This window comes from Pristis pectinata, chromosome 5, assembly GCF_009764475.1.
Source record: "Pristis pectinata isolate sPriPec2 chromosome 5, sPriPec2.1.pri, whole genome shotgun sequence".
NCBI lineage: Eukaryota > Metazoa > Chordata > Chondrichthyes > Rhinopristiformes > Pristidae > Pristis > Pristis pectinata.
Window position 1 is genome coordinate 56,347,466 of NC_067409.1, and position 16,311 is coordinate 56,363,776.

The window sequence follows — 16,311 nt, forward strand, 5'->3', positions numbered from 1 at the left end:
AAAATTGCAGGACCCAACAACTCCAACTGTAACATTCAGTCGTGGGTTACCTCCAGGCTCCATTTCTCCAGTTTTATCCTTCGAGCCCTCCCATAATCACACAGAGAGCAGTTTCTATGGAGTGTAAAGAATGAAAACTTAATGAACAGGGAATTCACAGAAACAGAATGGGTGTGAGGTGGTGGGGAGGTGAAACTCAGTATATAAATAAATACAACGTTAAACAGAAATTACCCATTATTTACCCAATGGCAGGATTTTTGAGCATGAGGAACAACTGGAGTCACAGTAGAGCACTAGTGAGGCTGAGGATTCCCTGGAGCATTTGTTTCAGGAAGTGGTCATCCTCTATCCAGGAGATCTGTTCAGGAAAGCAAGTGAGTGGCCACTTGAAAGGCAAGGAAGAGCAGAAATCCAAGGTGTGTGCCACTCTTAAGTCGCATTCAATGTTTGAGACTGGTGAATGTGAGAACACCTTGAAAAAGTGAAGCACATAACCATGCATCATGGGAAAAAGACAGCATGTGACAGAGAACAGCAATTTCTTAAGCAATCCTCAAGATTTTGATTTCCCTAGAAATTAGTTTTTTAACTGGAATATTTTTGGAAGATTGCATTTATTTGCTATTATAATTAATATAATTTATTAGCTTTTATCCTTGTATAAATATTGTACTAACAACCAACCACAGAGATTAAGATTAAAATCCAGTAAACAGTATATGCCTCTCCTGTTGTAGATAACAACAGATAAAACATACGTTAAGTGGTGGGGCTAGATAATAGTAAAAAGTCAAATAAGTAAGTTTTGCCAGAACAGGTATTGCACAGCAAGCCCCACTTCCCACCCCTGCCCCCACCTCTCCCCATTGCCTATGTCAAGTGAATCAGTCTTTCCATAGCTGAGTGCAACACCACAGTCATATTCAATCCAATAATGACACAAAGGGCACATACCTGTCTAAACGGTAGCGATCTTAAATGATTTTGGCTGATTGCCCTCTCACAGTGCTGAAGCAGTAATTGTGCACTGATTTTAAGGTCAACCACCACATTTTGAATTCTACAATCTGTTGATACCTGTACTGGACAGTAATGGTTTGGATTTCACTTACTTCTTGTTTCTAGGCACCCAGATTTGGATTTACCCAGTTGTTATGCAGTTATACAGAAATCACATGCAACAATTTGTGTTTTTCTAGATGAGAGAAATGTCTGCTCACAACCAAAAGATGATGGGCCCTGTAAAGCCATAAACCCTCGCTACTACTACAATGATAAAACTCAGAAGTGTGAAGAGTTTATTTACGGCGGCTGCATGGGGAATGAAAATAACTTTTTAACAAAGGATGACTGCATAGCACATTGTGGAAGAACCAAAAGTAAGTTTCTACTCAAGTATTATACCGCTCTGCCAAGAAGGCGGTTGGATTTGAGAAAAAAAAGTGACAAGTGTGAGATTAATTGAAAGGTTTTAATGAATATCCTGAACATGGATTGGTTGGTGTAAGTCAAGGTTTAATATTTTTAAATTCTTAAGCCCAGTTCCAATTCACCTTCAACAAGCAGATGATTATGAAGGACTGTATTCATACTAGGTACAATACTGTAGATATCATGTACATACTTCAATATCTGACATCCATTTTTTTTAAAATCAGGTGTTAGTGGAACTGGCCTGGTGAATTTGCCTGCAAATATCAATGAGTTGATGACCACATAATGGGTTCAGGCATACGTATATATTGGACAGCCACCTGTCTTCTCCTTCTCACCTGGACTCACCTATCACCTGCCAGCCTGTGCTCCTCCCCCTCCCCTGACATTCTGGCTTCAGCCCTCTTCCTTTTCAATCCTGATGAAGGGTCTCCACCCGACACGTTGACTGTTTATTTCCCTCCAAAGATGCTGCCTGACCTGCTGAGATCCTCCAGCATTTTGTGTGTGTTGCTTCAGTAAGAGCTCTGCTGCCTCTCTTCACAATAGGACCATTGGGTATTTTTGTAGCTGTCTGAAGGGGCAGATGGGTTCCAGGTTCAATGGATCATCAAAACAACTGCTCCTCCAACAGTGTAGCTGTCCTTCAGAAGAGCAGTAGGGCTTCAGTGTAATGTTTATGCTCAGGGTCCCAGAGTTGATATCATAAACCAAATGATCACTGAGTCACAGCTGATACCTGTTCACAGTGGATCCACAATTATCTCTTTGTTTCATATTTGCCAGTCAAATGGTCCAGTGCTCAGCTGTTTTGTTAATGTCATTCACTCAGTATTGCGAGAATCACATAGAAGTCAAAATATCTGAAAACATTCTCCAGTCCTGATGAACAGTCTCGACCCAAAATGTCGACTGTTTATTTCCTTCCATAGATGCTGAGTGACCTGCTGAGTTCCTCCAGCATTTTGTGTGTATTGCTCCAGATTCCAGCAGCTGCAGAATCTCTTGTGTCTCTGAAAACATTGACTGCAGCTATGTTTGTTTTCAGACATGTTGGCTGCCTCCAGTGGTTTGTTCAACCCTAAGCAGGAGGTCTTTCTATATTTGGGTGCAACAACACTTCCAAATCCAATGCAATAATGGCCCAAAGTCTCCTTGCCCTCATCATCTGTCTGGAGAAACTGGTGATGATCATGAATGTGAATCTGGCCAATTGTCCTCTCAGTGCTGAGGCAATAATCATGCATTGATTTTACACTGGCTAAAGCTAGCCATCATATGTTGAGTTCTACAATCTGTTGATAACTTTACTTGACAATAATAGTTTGGATTTCAATTGTTTCCTATTTCCAGGCATCCAGATTTGCATTTCCTCAGTTGTTATGTGGTTGTACAGAAATTACATGCAACAATTTGTGTTTTTCTAGACAAGAGAGATGTCTGCTCAGAGCCAGCGGATACTGGGCCCTGCAAAGCGTTTTTCCCTCGCTATTACTACAATGTTAAAACACAAAAGTGTGAGAAGTTTATTTACGGTGGCTGCTTTGGGAATGAAAATAATTTTTTATCAGAGAGTGACTGCATAGCACATTGTGGAAGAACCAACAGTAAGTTTCTACTCAAGCATTCTTTTCTGATTAAGTCATGCAGCTTTGCCAAGAAGGCAGTTGGTTTTGAGAAAATGAAAATGTGACAATGTCAGATTCCCTGATTAGTTGAAAGGTTTCAATTAATATCCGAAAAATGGATTGGTTGGTGTAAGGCAAGATTTAATATTTTTAAGTTCTTAAGATTGGTCCCAATCCCAATTCTTCTTCAACAAGTGGACGATTATGAAGGACTGTATTCATACCAGATACATCACTGCAGTTATCACATAGGCATTTCAATATCTGATATCCGCTTTTTGAAAAATAATCAGGTGTTAGTGGAATTGACCTGGTGAATGTGCCTGCAAATGTCAATGAATTGATGACTACATAATGGGGTGAGGAATACTGTAGATATTGGCCAGAACTTGATCAGTTAGGGAAGTGGGCCAAGGGGTGGCAAATGGATTTCAATACAGATTAGTGTCAGGTGATGCATTTGGGAAAGTCAAACCAGCGTAGGACCTATACTACGAAAGGTAGGGCACAAGAGAGTGTGATGGAACAGAGGCACCTAGGAGTACAAGTGCATGGTTCGTTGAAAGCGGTGTCACAGGTAGACAAGCTGGTGAAAAAGGTGTTCAGCATGGTGGTCTTCATCAGTCAGGGCACTGAGTCGAGGAGTTGGGATATTAAGTTGCAATTGTATAAAAGTTACTGGTGATGCTGCACTTGGGAGTACTCTGTACAGTTTTGGTCACCCTGTTATAGGAAAGACATGATTAAACTGGAAAGAGTGCAGAAAGGATTTATGAGGATGTTGCCATGACTAGATGGCCTGAGTTATAGGGAGATGTTGGCCAGGCTAGGTCTTTATTCCTTGGAACGTAGGAGAATGATGGGCAACCTTATAGAAATGTTTAAAATTAAGAGAGGCATAGATAAGGTGGGCGGTAGGAGTCCAAAACTAGTGGCATAGATTTAGGGTGAGAGGGGAAAGATTTTAAAGGGACCTGAGGGGCAACTTTTTCACGCAGAGGGTGGTGAGTATATGGAACAAGCTGTCGTGAATATGAACCTGGCCGATTGTCCTCTCACAGGGCTGAGGCAGTAATCATGCATTGATTTTACAGTGGCTAAGGGTAAACACCACATTTTGAATTTTACAAGCTGTTGATACCTTTACTTGACAGTAACAGTTTGGATTTCAAATGTTTCCTGTTTCTTGGCACCCAGATTTGCATTTCTTCAGTGGTTATGCAGAAATTACATGTAACAATTTGTTTATTTTCTAGACAATGGTGATGTCTGCTCACAGCCAGTGGAAACAGGGCCCTGTAAAGCCTTATTCCCTCGCTTTTACTACAATGTTAAAACTGAGAAGTGTGAAGAGTTTATATATGGTGGCTGCATGGGCAATGAAAATAACTTTTTATCGAAGTCTGAATGCATATCACATTGTGGAAGAACTGTTAGTAAGTTTCTGTTCAAGCATTTTACCTGATTACTTCATGCAGCTTTGCCAAGAAAGCAGTTGGATTTGGAGAAAAAGAAAATGCGACAAATGTGAGATTCCCAGATTTTTAAAAAGTGAATGAATGGCTGACGCCTGAACAAAGCAACTGATGGGCAGGATCAGGCTGAGGCCTAGCCAGGAATTCCATAGGGAAGTTCAAAACATGCTGGAAGTACCACTGAACCTCCTTTAGTGATCTCAAGTTCAAGGTCAAGTTTATTGTGCTATGCACAAGTACATGTATGCACAGGTGCAGTGAAAAACTTACTTGCAGCAGCATCACAGGCACATAGGATCAGATAAGCGCCACTCATAAAAAACATAAATTAAGCACAATTAATACACAATTTTTACAAGAAAGAACACAATTAGAACAAAAAAGAACCAAGTCCATTTTAGTGCAAAGTGATCAAAGTGGTCATACTATTGCTAAACTGTAGTGATTAGGGTTGTGCCGTTTGGTTCAAGAACTGAATGGTTGAAGGGAAGTAGCTGTTATTGAACTTGGTGGTGTGGGACTTCAGGCTTTTGTACCTCCTGTCTGATGGTAGCTGGGGAAAGATGGCATGGCCCTGATGGTGGGGATCTTTGATGATGGATGTTGCCTTCTTGAGGCAGTGCCTCCTGTAGACACTACCAGTGGTGGGGAGGGATGTGCCTGTGATGTACTGTGCAAAGTCCACTACTCTCTGTAGCTTCTTATATCCCTGAGCATTCAAATTGCCATACCAAACCATGATGCAACCAGTCAGGATACTTTCAACAGTACATCCGTAGAAGTTTGTTATAGTGTTCGGTGAAAAACCGAACCACCGTAACCTCCTAAGAAAGTAAAGATGCTGGCGCACCTTCCTTGTGATTGCATCTACGTGTTGGGCTCAGGACAGGTCATCCAACATGTTAACTCCCAGGAGTTTAAAACTCCTGACTCTCTCCACCACCGATCCTTCAATGTAGACTGGCGCATGTTCGCTCTCCTTCCCCTTCCCAAAGTCAACAATCAGCTCTTTAGTTTTGCTGATGTTGAGCAAGAGATTGTTGTTTTGGCACCATCCACCAGGTGTCCTATCTCACTCCAGTAAGCTGACTCATCACCACCTGTGATTGATCCAACAACAGTGGTGAAGATGGCAAATTTGTATATGGCATTGGAGCTGTGCTTAACCACAAAGTCATGTTTGTATGGAGAGTGGAGCGGGGCTAAGCACGCAGCCTTGACGTGCACCTGTACTGATGGTCAGTGAGAAGGAGGTGTTGTTACCAATCATCACTGATTGAGGTCTGCCAATGCAGAAGTCGAGTATCCAGTTGCAAAGGGACGTACAGAGGCCCAGGTCTTAAAGCTCGATGATGAGTTTGGATGGGATGATTGTATTGAATGCCGAACTGTAGTCGATGAACAGCAGCCTAATGTCTGAGTTCTTGTTGTCAGTGAGCTGAATTGAAGTATTTACTACATTTTTTTTCTGGCCCCTTAATTTAATGCCAGCCAAAACTAACATATCTAAAGTCATCCCATTCATTTCAATGGGGATACTGAACTTAATCAATACATTTCAAGGACATAACTTTAAAGAAGAGTGCAGTAATGCAGCAGATTTGTAGTTAGATTGAATAAAGGGCAGGGATGATCCTCTGCTATTCCCTTGGGAAAGGTGAAGCAAAGGACCCACTTCTGCCTGGAGATGAGCTCCATTGAAACTCACCTCATAATGGAATTGGAAGTCAGATGTGATCGTAAAGACAGAGGTGATGATAGGCAGAAATCAGCTCTGAACAGGTTGTGGATGGTAAGGTTTTGGTGGGTTGGCTAGTAGGAAAAGCTTGGAGAAATGGAGCCCAGAGGACAGTTGGGTTCAGCAATCTTTTCAATTTCCAAACCAACAGATTAAATGAATCAAATCTTGAACTTAGGTCAGAGTTAACATTCTAAAACAGATCCCACTCTAGTTTATAACCAGCCTGTAGTTTTAATGCAACTAATCATATCTGAAATATAAAACTTTTCTTTGTTATTAAATATAAGTATGAAGAGAGTATTCCCTTCCTTCAAACAGTTTATCTTTCTAAATTTCAGTAAAAGGCCTTTAAACTTTAACATGGCCACAGGCAATATCCCGATTGGATGTCCCACAGGTTTCTTCAGAATAGATACATGCTTGAGTTTTCTGCTCTGTGCTTATATAGTAGTTTAATAGATGCTCGTTATGTTATGTTATTCCAAATCATTTGTTTCATAATCAGATTAAATTATCAGACTCAGAATTGAAAGTTTTTACTTTTTGCTTAATATATCACAAATTGAATAACTGTTTTCATTAGTATTTGTGACTAAAATGAAACAAAAACATCCTTTAAGGCAGCTCTTTTTAGTACATGCTCCACTTCATATTTTACTATCAAAATTTATTTTTATATTAGTTATTCTAGGTATTCTGTCACAATGGGTTGGCTGTTTAGTTTTGCTCAGCAACGCATCTCTAGATAGTCCTTCAATTCTATCTATGTATTCTGAAACTCACATGGAAATCAAATATCTAAAGACCAAGATGGTAGATGAACTTTTCTTTCATATGTTTTGATTTCTCACAGGTACATTGGCCATTAAACCATCCTGCAGAGATGACCCTAAGCAACTTTTACTCAAAGTCTACTGACGCGCGCACACGCTCACACACGCACACACACACGCACACACACACGCGCACACACACGCACACACACACACACACACACACACAGAACTCAGTGGGCTGAAGCAGTAATAACACACTTAATTTTACACTGGTAAAGATCAGGCCCCACGTTTTTGGGTTTTTACAAGAACACAAGAAAATACGAGCAGGACTAGGCCACCAGCTCCCTCAAGTCTGCCCCCCACCCTCACATTCGATATGATCATGGCTGATCTATGCTGGTCTCAATTCCTCTTTTGCACCAGTTCCCCAAAACCCTCAATTCAATTCTCTACAGAAATACCTTTTACTGGTCAGTAAAAGCTTGGATTTCAATTGTTTTTTTTGTTCCTGATTTCTGTTTGCTCTGTTATCATGCAGTTTTATAGATGTTACAAACAATTTGTATTTTTCCAGAGAGTAAAGATGTCTGTTCACTGCCATATGATAAAGGACCCTGTAAAGGCAAATTCCCTCACTATTACTACAGTGTGAAACTTCGGAAGTGTACAACTTTTATTTATGGTGGTTGCAAAGGCAATGAAAATAACTTCAAAGCAGAAAAAGAATGTATATTGCATTGCCAAAAAACTAAAAGTAAGCTTTTTTTTAAATCAGTCATCTTTCATTCAAGTGTTGTTTTGCCAACAGGGTGGGTTCATTTAAAGAAAAAGGAAACTTGAGGGGAAGGGAGGGAGTTCCTGCTTGTTAGTGAGCAGCCAACAACCCGATAATTACACTTATTCTTTGGCTAAATGGATTTCTGTAACAGTTGAATCATTTCTGTTCTAAATTCATAAACATTGTGCAGGAAGGCCAATTGCATAATGGTGCAGCATTTTGCAGCATTTATTGAGAATTTACTTTGTTAATTGTAATAATCACCATCTGTGGTTGCTTCATGTTGACTATTCAACTGGACACGTCCTAAATAATTCAGCCTTGCATGTCTGGCATGATTCCCTTATCAGTTGCACATGGGAAGATGTTATTCCCATGACGTAGTGGAACTTGGACCATGCTGTCCATGATATGGCAATCCCAGGGAAAACTCTGTTTTAAGACCACAGTGCTGTAATTTGATTACTGTAAGGTAAGTCCCACTTTACCATTGATTCTTGGCATCCCTGCCCAATGGAGTTCACCACCACCACCCACCTATTGTTCCACCCCATGACTCATTAGACCCAGTCCTTAATCTGCCAATCCTCTGACTCCCTCCAATGATCGCACACCCCTCTCAGTCCAAGTCCCCAACCACAGGCCAGGTGTTCAGCAATTCACCCACTTGCCAGCAGAAATGACACATCTCGGCTTCTCCTTTTTTTGAATCAAACCACCCTCAGGCATAATCTTTGAGTCAGACACCACCCGGACCCCTGTGGTTACTTGCCCTGATTATCAACCCAATCCCTGGCTCCAATCCCTCACAGCTGCCTCTTTCAACCACCAAAACCCTCGACCAGTCTTTATTCCTCCTTTAGCTATGCACGCTTTGAAAGGGAGAGTAACACTATGCCTGTGCCAATCCCCACAGCATCTGGCGATCCTGTGATCTCTGTCTCAGAGGCCAACGTCAGAACATCCTTCAAGAGGGTACTCTCGCAAGGCGTTAGGTCTGTACCTGGCAGGGTACTGAAAACCTGTGCCAACCAACTGGCTGGCATGTTCAAGGACTTCTTTAAATTCTCACTGCTCTGGTCTGAGGCTCCTACCTGCTTCAAAAAGGCAGCAATCATACCAGTATCCTAGAAGATCCTGATGTACACTTAAATGGTACATGTAAATGTACCAGTACCCTAGAAGACAGATCCTGACCAGGTCCACAGGATTCTTGAGAGGGAGGGAGAACAGTCAGAAGTCGTGGTTCATGTTGGTACCAACGACATAGGTAGGAAGAGGGATGAGGTCCTGAAAAGTGAGTTTAGGGAGCTAGGCAGAAGGCTGAAGAACAAGACCTCAAGGGCAGCAATCTCAGGATTGCTGCCAGTGCCACATGATAGTGAAGGTAGGAATAGGAGGAGATGGCAAATAAATGCATGGCTGAGAAGTTGGTGCAGGAGGGACGGTTTTAGATTTTTGGATCATTGGGATCTCTTCTGGGGAAGGTGGGACCTGTACAGAGAGGATTACACCCAAACTTGAGGGGGGCCAATATCCTTGCAGCCAGGTTTGCTAGGGTGGTTCGGGAGGGTTTAAACTAGTTTGCAGTGGGGATGGGAACCGGAGGAGTAGGTCGGAGGAAGAAGGGGATGGGGAAAAGTCAGATCTAACAGGTAGAGAGGCTTTGAGGAAGGAGAAGCAGAGTACAGCTATAAAAGTAGTAAGGCGGATGGGCTAAGTGCATTTACTTAAATGCAAGACGCATCAGGAATAATGGAGATGAACTGAGAGCTTGGATAAGTACACGACTACGATATTGTGGCTATCACAGAGACATGGCTGACATCAGGGCAGGAATGGATATTGAATATTTCTGGTTTTCAGTGTTTTAAAGGGATGGGGGGGGAGAAGAGGAGGAGGGGAGGCGATACTGGTCAGGGATACTATTCAGTGGCAGAAAGGGTAGATAATGTAGAAGGATCCTCTCTAGAGTCAATATGTGTGGAAGTTAGGAACAAGAAAGGAGCAGTTACTCTACTGGGAATATTCTATAGGCCCCCCGGTAGCAGTAGGGACACTGAGGAGTAGATTGGGAGGCAGATTTTGGAAAGATGCGAAAATAACAGGGTTATTATAGTGGGAGACTTCCAACTTCCCAAATATTGATTGGCACCTGCTTAGTGCCAAAGGGTTTAGATGGGGCGGAGTTTGTTAAGTGTGTACAGGATGGATTCCTGTCACGGTATGTTGACAGGCCAACTAGAGGGAATGCCATATTAAGATCTAGTTTTAGGTATTGAAATGGGTCAGGTGACAGATCTCTCGTGGGTGAGCATTTGGGGGACAGCGACCACTTGCTCCATAACCTTTAGAATTGTCATGGACAGGGATTAGGAGCAAAGAGGTCGGGAAGATATTTAAATGGGGAACGGCGAATTATGAGGCTATAAGGCGAGAACTTGAGAGTGTAAATTGGGGTGACATTTTTGAGGGGAAATGTACTATAGAGATGTGGTCGATGTTCAGGGATCTCTTGCAGGATGTTAGGGATAAATTTGTCCCGGTGAGACAGAGAAGGAATGGCAGGGTGAAGGAACCATGGGTGACAAGGGAGGTGGAAAAACTAGTTAGGAAGAAGAAGGCAGCATACATAAGGTGTAAGCAGCAAGGATCAGACAGGGCTCGGGAGGAATATAGAGTAGCAAGGAGGAAACTTAAGAAGAGGCTGAGGAGAGCGAGAAGGGGACATGAAAAGGCTTTGGCGAGTAGGGTTAAGGAGAATCCCAAGGTTTTTTACTCATACGTAAAGAGCAGAAGGATGGCTAGAGTAAAGGTAGATCCGATTAAAGACAAAGGTGGGAAGATGTGCCTGGAAGCTGTGGAAGTGGGTGAGGTTCTCAATGAATACTTCTCTTCAGTGTTCACCAAGGAGAGGGGTCTTGATGATGCTGAGGAACAGTGTAGGTGAGGGTAATGTTCTAGAGTATGTAGATATCAAGAGAGAGGATGTGTTGGAGCTGTTAGAAAATATTAGGACAGGTAAGTCCCCGGGGCCTGACGGAATATTCCCCAGGCTGCTTTGTGAGGTGAGGAAGGAGATTGCTGAACCGTTGGCTAGGATCTTTGAGTCCTCATTGTTCACGGGGATGGTACTAGAGGATTGGAGGGTGGCAAATGCTGTCTCCTTGTTCAAAAAAGGTAGTAGGGATAGTCCAGGGAATTACAGACCAGTGATCCTTACGTCTGTGGTGGGCAAGCTGTTGGAAAGGATTCTTAGAGATAGGATCTATGAGCATTTAGAGAATCATGGACTGCTTAGGGACAGCCAGCATGGATTTGTGAAGGGAAGATCTTGCCTCACTAGCCTGATAGGGTTCTTTGAGGAGGTGACAAGGAAGATTGATGAGGGTAGTGCAGTAGATGTGGTCTACATGGATTTTAGTAAGGCGTTTGACAAGGTTCCGCATGGTAGGCTTCTTCAGAAGGTCAGAGGCCAAGGGATCCAGGGAGGCTTGGCCATGTGGATTCAGAATTGGCATGCCTGTAGAAAGCAGAGGGTTGTGGTGGAGGGAGTGCATTCGGATTGGAGGGCTGTGACTAGTTTGTGTCCCCACAGGGATCAGTTTCTGGGACCTCTGCTTTTTGTGATTTATTAATGACTTAGATGAGGGGGTGGAAGGCTGGGTTAGCAAGTTTGCAGATGACACAAAGATCGGTGGTGCTGTGGGTAGTGTGGAGGGCTGTCGAAGCTTACAGAGGGATATTGATAGGATGCAGAGCTGGGCTGACAAGTGGCAGATGGAGTTCAATCCGGAGAAGTGTGAGGTGGTACACTTTGGAAGGACAAACTCCAAGGCAGAATACAAGGTAAATGGCAGGATTCTGGGCAGTGTAGAGGAGCAGAGGGATCTGGGGGTTCATATCCACAGATCACTGAAAGTTACCACACAGGTGGATAGGGTAGTTAAGAAAGCTTATGGGGTGTTAGCTTTCATAAGTCGTGGGATCGAGTTTAAGAGCCGCGAAGTAATGATACAGCTTTACGAAACTCTGGTTAGACCACACTTAGAGTACTGTGTCCAGTTCTGGTCGCCTCATTATAGGAAGGATGTGGAGGCATTGGAGAGGGTGCAGAGGAGATTTACCAGGATGCTGCCTGGATTAGAGAGTATGGATTATGAGGAGAGACTAAAGGAGCTAGGGCTTTACTCATTGGAGAGAAGGAGGATGAGGGGAGATATGATAGAGGTATACAAAATATTAAGAGGAACAGATAGGGTGGATAGCCAGTGCCTCTTTCCCAGGGCACCAATGTTCAATACAAGAGGGCATGGCTTTAAGGTAATGGGTGGGAAGTTCAAGGGAGACATCAGAGGGAGGTTTTTCACCCAGAGAGTAGTTGGTGCATGGAATGCACTGCCAGGGGTGGTGGTGGAGGCTGATATGTTGGTCAAATTCAAGAGATTGTTAGATAAGCATATGGAGAAATTTAAGACAGAGGGATATGTGGGAGGAAGGGGTTAGATAGTCTTAGGAGTGGTTTGAAGGTCGGCACAACATGGTGGGCCAAAGGGCCTGTATTGTGCTGTATTGTTCTATGGCTCTATGGTTCTAAGAGCAGGGTGAGCTGCCTCAATGACTATCGCCCGGTAGCACTCACATCTACTGTGATGCAGTGCTTTGAGAGGTTGGTCATAGCTAGAATTAACTCCTGCCTGAGCAAGGACCTGGACCTGCTGCAACTGGCCTACCACCACAACAGGTCTATAGCGGACGCTTTAGCTCTCCACTTGGCTTTATATCACCTAGACAGCAGCAAAACATATGTCAGGTTGCTGTTTATTGATTACAGCTCAGCATTCAACACCATCATCCCCTCAGTACTAATCAACAAGCTTCAGAACCTGGGCCCTCTGTACCTCCCTCTGCAACAGGATCCTTGACTTCCTTATCGGGAGACCACAGTCAGTGTGGATCAGTAATAACATCTCCTCCTTGCTGACAATCAACACAGGCGCACCTCAAGGATGCGTGCTTAGCCCACTGCTCTACTCTCTCTACGCTCATGACCATGTGGCTAAGCACAGCTCAAACTCCATCTATAAATATGCTGATAACACCACTGTTGTTGGCAGAATCTCAGATGGCGACGAGGAGACGTACAGGAATGAGATAGATCAGCAGGTTGAGTGATGTCGCAACAACAACCTCACGTCAACATCAGCAAGACCAAGTAACTGATTGTGGAAGTCGGGAGAACACACACCAGTCCTCACTGAGGGGTCAGCAGTGGAAAGGGTGAGCAGCTTCAGGTTCCTGGGGATCAACGTCTCAGAGGATCTATCCTGTGGCACACCACTGGTCACAGGCCTCCACTCTGAAAGGCAATCCTCCACTACGCCCACCACCTTCTACCACTAAGCCAATTTTGTATCCAGTTGGCTTGTTTACCCTGGATTCTGTGTGTTCTAACCTTCTGGACTGGCCTACCATGCAGAACCTTGCAAAGGCCTTGCTAAAGACATCTACCATCCTGCCCTTGTCAATCAACATCTCAGAAAATATAACTTGGGCCCAACACATTGATGCAATCACGAAGAAGGCACACCAGCAGCTCTAATTAATTAGGAGTTTGAGGAGATTTGGTATGTCACCAAAGACTCTTGCAAATTTCTACAGATGTACAGTGGAGGGCATTCTGACTGGTTGCATCACCGCCTGGTATGGAGCCTCCAATGCGCAAGTTCAAAAGAAGATGCAGAGGGTTGTAGACTCAGCCAGTTCCACCATGGGTACAACCCTCCCCACCATCAAGAACATCTTCAAGAGGAGGTGCCTTAAGAAGGTGGCATCCATCATTAAGGACCCTCACCATCTGGAACATGCCCTCTCCACATTACTACCATTAGGGAGGAGATGCAGGAGCTGAAGATCCATATTCAACGTTTCAGTAACAGCTTCTTCCCCTCCGCCATCAGATTCTGAACTGTTCATGAACCCATGAACACTACCTCGTTATTCCTTTTTTTTTGCACTATTTATTTATTTTTGTAACTCATGGTAATTTTTATGTCTTGCACTGTACTACTGCTGCAAAACAACAAATTTCATGACATATGTCAGTGATAATAAACCTAATTCTGATTCTGAGCTCATGTCTGAGAGTCATGAGGATAATGATTCAGTCAAACAAATAGCTAAATCTTCCACAGCAATCTTCATCATAAACATAAACTACTTGTACTAAGGTAGCAGTGTCAACAAGAAAAATAGGAATAACTATGACTAGTATGTTTTTTTAAAAAAATTAGCAAAGAATATATCCACTACTTTCACAAAGATGGAAATAACGGATGACGTGTTCATAATACACACTATCACCTTGGGCTGTTCAATTGCTTATGGGTCATTTGGGCCTGACTGACTGACTCAGCATCATTCTCCCAACTGCAATGACAGTCAGTTCACCCTGTCAGACAACCCTTTTCTGTAACATTCACCTATATTCCAGTTGATAGCCATTCGGTGCTGACCCTGACTGCAGTGCTGACTCCGACTGTGTGTTGGACCTTACTGCATTGCTGGGTTTACCAAAGCACTGGCCCTTACAGCAGTGCCAGGTCTCTTACAGCTGTGCCAGACCCTTATCCTATTTCTGACTCTTCTACAGTGCTGACCTTTGCTAAAGTCTGATTAAAAGCCATGTCTACAAATAGGAGTGATTTTCCTCCTTGATCATATTGACCCACCAGCCATAGCCTATTGCTACCTCAAGGGTAATCGGCTTGATGCTGTTGAATGTTGTCAGTTATTGTCTCTCTTTCATAGTGCATGTTATTTGTGTGGTTATATACTTGAGTGCATATAGTTGTTAGTTTTTCTGCCCCAAGTCAGTAGGGGCCATGGTCCTTTCCGTGTGCTTATCTTGTGCCAATGTTTTATTCTCTGGCAGACGCCATTGTGGTTGATCTCTGCAAGGGCTGTGTTTGCAGATACATGCATTCAGAAAGCTTGAAGAAAATATATAAACATCCTTAAGGATGACATTCAGTTTGCATCTTTTTGTACGTTAAGATACAGCATTTTGGTAATGAGGCAAATTATGCCCAAATGATATAGGACCTGTGTGAAACTGTTTATTAACATATGAAAAAAAGGGGAAGAGAAACAACAGCCTACTTTAATAAAAATAAGGAAAGGAAAATGGCTGTGACAATGGAGTCAACCGCAGCGAATGACTCTCGTACTCAAACATGTGAGCAATATTGTGAGGCACTGTCACCTTTTGTTGATGCAAACAACATTAGCGATGGAAATAAATAGAGCTTAGTAGGGAAACCTGGAGAAATCAGTGTTAAAGAATGTAAGGACGTGGTGGATTTGGTTAACAAAAGGTCTCTTTAACCCAAATCCAAGTGAGATCATGCAGAGGTTTAACTTAGATTCACAGTTAAGTAAAGCAACCAAAGAACAGTGTCTGAGTTTGTAGCTGAACTGAGGAAGTAATTGCAAGACTGTAATTATGGCAAAACTCTCAGATGCTCAGCAACATGATGGTGTGCAGAATCAGTGATGACAAATTCAGAGGCAGTTGTTATCAGAGGTGAATCTGACGTTTCGAGAATGCATTGAAAATTGTCCAAGCAGTGGAACCAGCAAGTAAACACACAGAAGAGTCTGTTTATGTATAACCAAATGCCCTTTGGAGTTTCATCTACACCTACCATCTTTCAAAGAACCATGATTCAGATTTCTGCAGGCCATTCCCAGGCTTACTGGATAATTGGATGATATCCTGATTATGGAAACCTTGGGAGGTGAGTGCCTGTAGAATCCAGAAGTGTTGAGCTGACTCGAAAATGCAAGCCTATATTTGAAGAGAAATCCATGTACTTTTTTGGGAAATGATGAACAGTACTTGAGACACCACATGGATACTAAAGAACCACACCCAGTTCAAGGAAAGTGAAAACCACTATCACTCCTCCTGCCCCAATTAATGTAACTGAACTGAAAGTAAAGCTGGGATTCTTGAACTATTATATAAAAAAAATTCTTGCTAAATCTAACCACACTTTCTTAGCTCCTTGTACCAGTTTCTGTGAAAGAATGTGAAGCAGAGGTGTTAGGTGTTGATGAAGGAATACAAGGCTACATGTTGATGATGGGTCATGTGAACAGTTTACCTGTGAGTACTGTGCAAACAGACAGTGGAAACCAAAGTGGAAGTCAGAGAGTCTACCAGAGAGAGATCTCCAGCATATTTGAAAGATTTTGCTGAATAATATTGAATTAGCCTGTGAGGGCTGAGTGTTGTATGAGTGGAATGTAGCATATTATCATTGAAACTATATAGTTGAAAGCTATTCTCCCAAAGTCAGCGAAGGTCAAGGCTTACTGTGCCACTGTTTTGGTCTTTGGCAGATGTCATTTTGGTTGTTTCCTGTAAGGGTTGTGTTTGCAGACCATGCACTCAGCAGGCTAGAAGAAA

The 16,311-nt window shown here is 42.9% G+C and overlaps 1 protein-coding gene across 2 annotated transcripts in view; it reads left to right on the forward strand.

The window, feature by feature from the left end:
- The window catches only part of tfpi2 (tissue factor pathway inhibitor 2), a 54,057-nt gene that overhangs the window by 19,620 nt on the left and 18,126 nt on the right, over window positions 1-16,311 (forward strand). The window contains exons 2-4 of one of the 2 annotated variants that reach the window (XM_052016455.1): window positions 1,203-1,382; window positions 2,865-3,044; window positions 4,322-4,501. In XM_052016455.1, the coding sequence (XP_051872415.1) occupies window positions 1,203-1,382; window positions 2,865-3,044; window positions 4,322-4,501 (540 nt within the window). The remainder of the gene's footprint in view (window positions 1-1,202; window positions 1,383-2,864; window positions 3,045-4,321; window positions 4,502-16,311) is intronic. The other variant, XM_052016456.1, reaches the window with a different exon arrangement.